Source organism: Carya illinoinensis, chromosome 15 (assembly GCF_018687715.1).
Source record: "Carya illinoinensis cultivar Pawnee chromosome 15, C.illinoinensisPawnee_v1, whole genome shotgun sequence".
In the NCBI taxonomy this organism is placed as follows: Eukaryota; Viridiplantae; Streptophyta; class Magnoliopsida; order Fagales; family Juglandaceae; genus Carya; species Carya illinoinensis.
This window is the reverse complement of record NC_056766.1, coordinates 5,586,350-5,596,457: the sequence shown is the minus strand read 5'-3', so window position 1 is coordinate 5,596,457 and position 10,108 is coordinate 5,586,350. Positions and strand designations below refer to the sequence as shown.

General features: G+C 37.3%; 2 protein-coding genes across 2 annotated transcripts; both read right to left on the bottom strand.

Annotated features, from left to right (window-relative positions):
- On the bottom strand, window positions 1–3,506 carry LOC122296314 (amino-acid permease BAT1 homolog). The gene is made up of 7 exons (XM_043105905.1): window positions 2,718–3,506; window positions 2,349–2,528; window positions 1,913–2,032; window positions 1,550–1,741; window positions 984–1,289; window positions 708–890; window positions 1–611 (listed from the first exon to the last, which is right to left on the bottom strand). The coding sequence occupies exons 1-7, from the start codon at window positions 2,892–2,894 to the stop codon at window positions 120–122; spliced, it is 1,650 nt and encodes a 549-aa protein (XP_042961839.1). The 5' UTR covers window positions 2,895–3,506; the 3' UTR covers window positions 1–119.
- A 1,219-nt stretch (window positions 3,507–4,725) lies between these two features.
- On the bottom strand, window positions 4,726–9,391 carry LOC122297748 (amino-acid permease BAT1 homolog). Its single transcript, XM_043107898.1, has 7 exons — window positions 8,453–9,391; window positions 8,138–8,317; window positions 7,342–7,461; window positions 6,424–6,615; window positions 5,825–6,130; window positions 5,549–5,731; window positions 4,726–5,466 (listed from the first exon to the last, which is right to left on the bottom strand). Exons 1-7 carry the CDS (start codon window positions 8,561–8,563, stop codon window positions 4,975–4,977), a joined length of 1,584 nt encoding a protein of 527 aa, XP_042963832.1. The 5' UTR covers window positions 8,564–9,391; the 3' UTR covers window positions 4,726–4,974.
- Between the last annotated feature and the right edge of the window lie 717 nt (window positions 9,392–10,108).

Here is a 10,108-nt window from a genome sequence, read left to right as displayed (position 1 = left end):
TTATCGCAAAATTAATTTTGGAATTGAGTTGTGATTCAATCAAGATGATGAATTCTTGAATTTGGTTTTATCAGACTTCTCCATGGAAAAGCTTTTTCAATTCAGAAACTGTAACATATTCATATGACCCCATTTTGTATATCAATGTTCCTTACCGGCCCCTTGAACCATTTCCTTGCATCCAAGACCCACCAAAGCATTATTGCAGTCAAAGCTACAACAAGGGCTATTGGTGCATAATTGAAAGTTCTCCATTGAAGAGGGTAGAGAGTTGGCAGTAAGAATGCTGAACAGGTGTAACATATCCACAGGAAGGCTACCAAGCAAATTGGCCTTCTTGCTTTACCCAAATAGAAAGGTCCTGGTTTGAAATTTTCCTCTGCCATGACTAACCTGGCGAAGATTGGGACAGCATAGCCACCAACCCATCCGATTGTACTTATGGAAATGATGGCAGTGAAAACTACATCTAACTTCAGGATGGGCAGGCCAAGGATCATGCATATGGCAGCGCATAGCCACACAGCATTTCTGGGAACCTTTTGCTTTGGGTGAACTCTCCTCCATATCGGTGAAAATGGAATTCCTTTATCCCTAGATAGTGCATAAACCTAGAAAGAACGGAAGAGACCTTATTGTTTATATTCATTCCTAAAATATGCCAAAAAAACACAGAGGGGGATGAAGTGAGATCCACTTATACTCACAACTCTGGCAGCACTAGTAGTAACTGAAAGCCCACAAAAGAAGAATGATCCCCATATTATACACAGAAATACAACAGCTCCAGTGGAATTTTGATACCTCCCATGGAATGCATCATAAATGATCTGTGCTGGTACAAGGGCACCGGCTGTCTCATTGTTCACATCATACAAGTAGTTTGGATCCTGCATTGAAATCACAATACCCAGTCATCTTGAAGCTGTATTTCCCCAAATTTATCACAAAAACAGAAAAAAGGACCCCCATTAAAGTCATACCCGAATGCAGAAGGTAAGAGCTAGGTTATAAGCCCACCCAAATGCAGAAATGATCCCAATACTGGAAAGAATAGCAATAGGACCAGTTCTGTCGGACCCTTTTGTTTCTTCAGTTAGATGAGCTGCAGTGTCATAACCGTATAGACAGTAGTTGCTTAAAAGCACAGATAGTATCACTGCATAAGGTTTGCTGCGTATTCCAGTTGCCTCAGGGGATGTATCAAAGTGAGTGAACACATAAGAAGCTGGTTGTGTTTGCTGTGCCACTAGAGGGAGCATTATAATCACCACTAAACCACCGATTACCTGTATGCTCGCATGAGCGTTTCGAGTTGAAAACAGAATGAAAACCACAAGAATCTCGTAAATTTATAACTAGCATTACTTGATGCAGTTGGTTCTATTTTTCTCTTTGACACTAAAACTAGAACTTATACTGCTTACAAAGATAAAATAAGTTGTTTACCAGGCAAATAAATGTTGATCTTTATGAACCTGTTCATATGAAGTTAAACACGCTCCTACAAACAAGATATTTGAGAAACAGAATGGTTAAATGGGCTCACCTGCCACCATATGGAAATTATGTCCAGGAATGCTATTACTTGTAAGGCGAATGAATTGAGTATAGCCCATATAAGGGTAAGGGTCATATACATGGCCAAAAATACACTTCTTGATGCAAAGTAGCCTCCACCCTTGTTTGTTCCAGTGGACAAAAGAATGATCATCTGCAGTGCCTGCGCTCCTGAATAGGCCTAATGTGGAGAAAAGAGGACGAGTTAAAGTGGAGAAAGAAACATTTCTTGATATCATTGCAAGCTATTGTTTTCTATCCTGGATTATTGTTGTACTTATTTTATAAAAAATTCAGAATTTGGTAGTGCAGTTGTCAGTACTGAAAATATGTGGAAAAGAAGTTGCCAAACCTGAGCTCCAATTCCAGAAATAAGACCAATGGTCTCGAGCCATGCACAACACCATGATGCAAATGGACCCCACCTTGGTCCAGCCAAATGGGCAGCCCAAAAGTATAGAGAACCTGTAGTCTGCTCAAGATCACCTTAACTTAAGCAAATTCGAAACTGGAGAAATAAGAAACCTTGAAAAAAAGAACAAAAAAGAATAAACAAGCAACTCCTTTGACGAGTGACCAACATGGGCGCGCAAGTTGAGATTGTTATATTCATTTGAAAAACAAATGATCAAAAAATGAAGAATTTTATCTGGAGGAACTGTAGGATTATCTACCAGAAATCTAAACGATTGATTATTCCTGAAAATCAGAGTCATTACTTTTTTCTTATGTGAGTGTGTGTGTGGGTTGTGAATGGCCACTACTAATTGGTGTTAAGATATACATACCGGGAAGGAGGAGCATATCTCAGCCAAGGCTAGTCCAACAAACCAGGTGAAGAAGGTGACCACCACCCATCCCCATATTAAGCTTGCAGGACCTGCATAACGTAGGCTTGGGCCATATAGTGGCGTTCCAGTAAAAACTGCCATGCTCGAAAATGTTATTGCAAGCGTCTTGAATAGAGTCTGAAGAAACCCGAGAGTGAAAAAAATGAAGAGCGTGGATGTTTAAAGTGTTAGATTCTTTACAAGACTTGGGAAGTTTCAAGCTTATATCTTTCATCATCAACAAAAACATTTGTAAGTTTTTCCAGGTATTCTTCGAATTAAAATGATATAAAACTATTAAGAAAAGGAAAGTTTAATTCAGATAACCATCTCTCTTCTCAACTCTTGCTTGTATCCAAGCTCATTGAGACGCTTCTCTCCGGAATCCATTTCCAAAGCCTGCTGACTGACGCCTAAATGATCATGTTCTTCTCTGGAACTCATACTTGCAGTACTGTTGCCAAGGTTTGTTAGGCAGACAGAAAGGAAAATCATTAAATACATTTCCAGGCGGAAAGTCAGACAACAAGACTAGTTGTTTTGAAATAGTCAGCATCTCCAGTCCTCGTATGGATTAAAAAAACAGAAAAGGGGAACGATCTGGTGGAAACTTATGTACAAGTCATTAATTAACAGTACTGTTGGAGTATAGATTCGGGTGAGTCATGACTATGTTCCATATTTCGATTGGTAGTCACGAGAAGCGGTGCTTGATATAATATAATTAACCATATTACATTGGCTCAAGTTTCTAGAAAAGGTCAGAACAGGATGAGAAAGTGGAAGCAGCTGATCGTAGTTGAGACGAAAAATGGAAAGGAACGTAGTGGCTTTATTTGACTCAGATCAGAAATATAAGCAGTCGAATTGTAGTTGCTTTTTTTGACCAAAAAAATGGAAGTGGCCAAGGAAAGGAGTCTACACCATGTTTACTCAGATGAAGAAAGCTTTGTAGTGCAGCAAAAATATCATTCAAGAATTCAGCAATAAGGTTCAACTTCAGCAGATAAAAATGATTCTGGCCGCTTGCAAGCAAATTGAATGTCTCTTCTTTCAACTTTTGGCATATCCCCTCACCAAGACATTTTTGCGTTTTTCAACTCATGGAAACGATTAATGTACCTTATTTGTGTCATATAGCTAGCTAGGTTGTTATATAAGTGTGTGCATATATATATATATATATATATATATGTATATATATGGTCACAGTTTGAAATTCAAAGCACATGCTTGGATTTGGTCAGCACACTGGTTTACTATCTTTCCCTTAAAAGAGTTTTATTGCCACTGGAGTTCATGATGAGGGAATATCAACATCGTATGACTTCATGAAGAAAGATTGAACTTTTTGGAATGCCACAGTGGAAGATTCAAACCACATTATCTATACTCTAAAAGGACTAGTTAATAAGCTCAATTAAAACCTTATAATGAGCAAGAACTTCTCATTTTCAAGTAACGTGGGATCTCATACACCACATACCCTCATCCTTATCATATGGGGTATCACACTTTTAACACTATTGCGTATGAAAAATGTGTAAATTAGTCCAAATGCCGGGCCGTTCACGTTGTTTGGTTTTTCAAATGAAATCTAGTCAAAAATCTGTATTCTTTTGAGGCAGATTATTTTTTCAGTCCTTTTTACATAAACTTGAAGTCTAAAGGATTGAAACCATTTATTATTTGCCAAGTCAAATAGAAAAGATCATTTAATTTTCTATCCAATAGAAAAAAAGACTCTTTAGATATTATCTTGTGAAGATCAGATCATCAGCTTCGCTCCTGTTTATTCACCTACTACTACTTGTCATTAATGTTAAAATTTGATAACATATGAAATTAAATAAACATAAACTTGTTCTGTTGATTTGCCTAAATCTACGAAGGTGTGTGAGGATCTTGGTGATGGAAGTTTGGGTCAGCAACCAGGTGAGACTGGTGATCATGTCGACCCAGGGTAAAGGAAACAGGTGAATTTTGTTTGTTCCAGATTTTTATTCCTCAAGCAGATACATAGGTGATGACAAGTATACAATGCGGTGGCAATAAAAGCATGGGTGTCAAAATTAGCAGCGTCGAGTGTTGAGAAGATAACGTGAAAGATGGCAGCCATGCATTGTTTTCCTAGCTTGGTCATTACAAGGATGCTCCGTGTCAAGTTACATCTTGATGGTGTGTTTCAACAAAGGTCGGGGATCCTCCCCGGAACCCCTTTGGAATTCCAAGTCTCTCTCCACTAAAGTAAAATTTGTGAGGTTCTCCATTATCTTACTTAGAAACCAAAAAAAAAAAAAAAACAGAGAGAGAGAGAGAGAGAGAGAGAGAGAGAGAGAGAAAAACCGGGGAAATATAAACTTGATCGTGACATCTCCATTGAAAATAGGAGAACACAGATCCAATAATATTACAAAGTGTAGATGCAATGCCAATCTATTCATCCAGTTTGCATAAAGCAGACATAGAAAAGATCATTTTAAGACAATGAAGTACATCACATCTACTACATATTACAACCTTTACTTTCTTTTCTCTCTCTATTTTATATGAAACTTTGTCCCCTTTGAATGGTAGGACAGTTTTAAATGGCTCCATTCTGGAATTCAATATTCTTCACTGGTCCCTTGAACCATTTCCTTGCATCCAACACCCACCAAAGCATTATCAGTGTCAATGATACAGCCATAGCTATAGGTGCATAGTTGAAAGTATCCCACTGCAGAGGGTAAAGAGTTGGCAACAGAAAGACTGAACAAGTATAGGATATGTATAAGAAAGCTATCAAGCAAATTGGCTTGCTCGCTCTTCCCAAATAGAAGGGACCTGGTCTAAAATCCTTCTCATCCATGACCAGCCTTGCAAAAATTGGGACAGCATAGCTTCCCACCCATCCAATTGTACCAATGGAAATGACAGCAGTGTAAACTACATTGGATTTCAAGATGGGAAGTCCTATGATAATGGAAATGACTGTGCACAACCACACTGCATTTATTGGAACTTTCTGTTTTGGATGTATTTTTCTCCAGACTTTTGAAAATGGAAATCCTCCATCCCTGGATAGTGCATAGACCTAAAAAGTAGAGAGTATGCGTGGATGGTCATTGTTAGAGAGAGAGAGAGAGAGAGAGAGAGAGAGATTCAGGTTTGCTTACTACTCTAGCAGCACTAGCTGTGACTGAGAGCCCTGCAAAGAAGAAGGTTCCCCAAATGATAGAGAGAAAAATTATGGCTCCAGTACCGCTGTGATACCTTCCATAAAATGCATCATAAATTATCTGTGCAGGAACGAATGCACCTGCTGTTTCGTTGTTTGGATCATATAAATATGCAGGATCCTGATATATTAACCTTAATATTATCTATATAATTTTCACGGCCCAAAAATAGAAGTAAAAATCTACCAGAATCTTCAAACTAAGCATATATACCTGGATGCTAAATGTAAGGGCTAAGATATATGCCCATCCAAATGCTGAAATGATTCCTATGCTAAAAAGAATGGCCAAGGGACCAGTTCTGTCAGCACCTTTGGTTTCCTCAGTGAGATGAGCCGCAGTGTCGTAGCCAACCAAACAGACTTGGCTTAGAAGTACTGACATTATTACTGCATAAGGTTTACTATGTATGCCAGTTGCCTCTGGAGATGTTTCGAAATGAGTAAAAACGTATGATGCTGATTGTGTCGGGCTTGCTATCATGGGAAGAGCTACTATTATAACAAATCCGCCAATGACCTGCAATTTGCTTAGGTGACATGATTGTGACAAACTAATTTGCTAATATATTCCAATTAAGACTTCAAGTTGTACATGAGTCTTAATTACTTTGATCATTCTTAGACTCTTAAAAACATGTTTTATTATATGAAACGTAAGTGATTTGTTGGAGAGCAGTATCCATTCTTTTAAACTACACACAAACAACATTTTCCACTTTGTTTTTCGTCAGAATTGGATCATGCTGAATATTTCTGATATTAATATACCATATATATATGTAGAAACAGAACGTCAAATTAAGAGCACACCTGCCACCATACAGAAATCATGTTGAGGAATGCAATGACTTGCAATGCAAAGGAGTTCAGAACTGCCCATATTAAGATAAGGATTATATACATAGACAAAAATACGCTCCTTGTTGCCAAGTAGCCTCCACCCTTGTTTGTCCCAGTGGACAAAAGAATTATTATCTGCAATCCCTGTGCCCCAGAGTAGGCCTGATAACAGTAAGGAAAAAAAGAAGATGAAGATCAATAAAGAAACATTGCGATGAGAACCAAACATCACATTTGGAATCATGAACACATTATTGATAACTAACTACTTAACATTATCACTGAACTTCCTGAAAAATACACTGTCCATCCTCTCACTTCTGCATTTTATATCATCACAAACTACTAAAACCGACACATTGCACCTTTCAACTTCGAAACCTGACAAATAACTATTAAGATATAAAATACATAATAAAATCTAAATTTTTCCATCAGCGTAAGTTTTTGGGACAAGTAGTGATTTTACTAGGTATCAAAGCCAGGATCCAAGTTCGAACCTTGACTCTACACTCTATCCCATTTAATTAAATATTTCACATGTTAGGCCACTCATTGAAGGAGAGTCTGACCTACACGTGAGGGTGTGTGTTAAATATAAAATAAATAATAAAATCTACCTCTTCCCATCAGTTTAAGCTTTTGGGACAAGTGGTGTTTTCACAATAACATCACTGTCCAATTATGATTGTTAAGATATAGAAAGAAAAAAAGTGATTTAACTCAATCTTAACTATTTTATGTTAACGGGCTTGACATATTGTGACTATATAATAGTTTTGAGAATGCAATGTATCAATGCTGAATAGATTGGGATTGGGACGCCAAATGAAAAGTGTTTTTTTTACCTTAGGCTTCAGTGCTGAATGGGGAGAATTAAGCACATACCGATGCGCCGATTCCAGAAATAAGACCGACAGTTTCTAGCCAAGCGCAGCACCAGGATGCAAATGGCCCCCACCGGGGTCCAGCTAAGAGTGCAGCCCAAAAATAAAGGGAGCCAGTAGTCTGTTTAATGACTTACAATCAGTTCATATATCTGAAAAATCGTGACTCTTGAGATGCAAAAGAAAAATGAATATATATGTATCAAACAGCCAATAGAAAAATTACACCAGGAGATATGAGTGATCGATTCTGTTGAATTAAAAGCCTACATCCACTATAAATTTGCTTCTTTGCTTTTTTATTACATTAATTATGATAAATCCCATGTTTATGTGAGAAACAAATGAGAATATTAGCATGTGAATAAATTATGGCATCTGATTAAGAGGAAAATCCCCTTTGTAAGTTTTTTATTGACATCATGCCATATATATACATATATATCTGGGTGTGTTGGGGAGGGGGGGTAGAATGTACTAAAATAGAATATGCTTGTGTTCACGCACGGGAAGAGGAGCATGCAATGGATTGTTCTCAAAGCCAAAATAACTTTACTAACTGGGTTGTACTTTTCGACTCATTAAAGCTGCGGGGTTACCCGTTTCAATTCCAAGTACCAATCTGTTATAAGGATTTTGGAAACATTTATAATACATATGTATTTGATTAATTTTAGATGTCATGATTGACTGATCCTTAGTAATCAAGACATGGTAAAGATAATATACGGAATCTTAAAAACAACAGATTCTTTAAGAAGGAGAAGAAGGAGAAGAAGAAATAGAATGATGCATACTGGAAAAGATGAGCAGATCTCAGCCATGGCAAATCCTACAAACCAGGTGAAGAAGATGACCACAACATAACCCCATATCATGCTTGCAGGGCCTGCATATAGTAGGCTAGATCCGTATAGTGGAGTTCCAAAGAAAAGTGCCATGGTCGAAAATGTTATCGCAAATGTCTTGAATAAACTCTGCATTAATACCCCAAAAAGAGAGAGTAAAACCCATGTCAATAATCTGGAAAACATTTCAGGGTCCATGTTAATAATCTTGAAAACATGTCAAAGGAAACAAACAGATTAAAGGACTGAAAAACTGTCATATACCATTTCTCTTCTGAGTTCCTGCTTGTAACCAAGCTCGTTCAGCCTCTTTTCTCCTGAATCAATCTCCATATCTCTGGGATTCAAGCCAACAAGTGCCTCTCTAAAAGCCATACGTGCTGTGCTTCAATGGGTAGCAGTATCTTATCTAACAAGACATGTTAAGAAGGGAGAAAGTTGGACTCTTATGCATGCATCGATCCCGGCCAAGTTCATCAAATGAATGCCAAGCCACATGGTGAAACTGATTTTCTTATAAACCTTTAAAAATTTCTGGTATTGACTTTCATGCATGATCCTTGCATGTAAAACTTCAGGTACTGGTCCCCCACAATGTTTCTCATTCTCTCTACACCTGTTTCATTTCTCTCTCTAGTGTTTTGCAAGTTGTTATAAAGAACAACCCTCACACTGTTGATATAGTAAGATTTGATTCACAAAAATTGGGGCCAACAAAGTGTATGTAAAGTCAAATAAATCTGCTTTGAAGATAAAACTTGATCTTAGAAGATTGTACTAGAATTAGCCAATAAAAGTACCAAGCCCACACCTAATTTGCAGGTGCAGTAAGCACTGTGAGACAGAAGAAAAAAGTTGACTGAATAATTGAGAGATAATAATATTATTGAATGAACATTAATTCAGCCGAATTATGAGACTGATTTATATTAATTTACAAGCTTTCCAGTTTTTGAAGTTTCATTTTTAGATGCTCCATCATCTATGGCAGAACTTGGCCTGGTTAAGTGCTTGTTTTCTGCTATTATTTTACTAATTAAGATCAATGGCAGTTATTCAAGGTTGCATTAAAATAAAACTTATCTCTGCAGCTTATTTGAATAAGAAAGTAAGCGATGAATCAGTCATGATCAGCAGCAGGTCATTTGACTTGAGGACTTTTGCTCTGGAAGGATATAATATATATAAATATATATATATATATATATATATGAGAGAAAAATAATCCTTGTTGCTTGGTTGACTCTACTTCCTATATGCACCGAACGCCATTCTCTCTTGTTCCCACATGTAGTTTCTGTCTTATGTAGACTCTCTTGTTCGCTGTAATAATCCTTGATGCCATGCCCAGCTGAAGGTCTTTTTGGCCTATAACTATGTTGGGCCTTTGAACCAATAGCTCTAGCACATTAATTAAAGAGAAATGATTTAGCCACAAAAATAATTTTATAAAAACAAATTCATAGATTGATATGATTTGATGTAATACATCAAGATTTTTAAGTTACTCTTATTGTAAAATAAATTTAACATATCACATAAAACTACGTTTATATGTGAGTTTACTTTTATAAATTTTTTGTATCTATATCACTTCTCTTAATCAAAGTGGTAACAGGAGTGAGGGATACGTATGCATGGATGGAGCAGATGTTTGCTGATATGCGTGGCAGGTTATTGTATAGGCCTGAAGGTTGCTTTTGGGATATCCTCAGTTTTGACCCTTATCTGGTGGTAACCAGACTTGAGGTCTATTGAGAATATCATAGACCCACACAGTACATCCAAAAGCTCACCCACCACTAGTGTGGGATATATATGCTTAATAGTGGCTTTGTTTAAGGCCCTATAATCCACACAAAGATGCCATGAGCCATCAGCTTTCGTTACCAACAGCACTGGTGAGGAATATGGACTCTG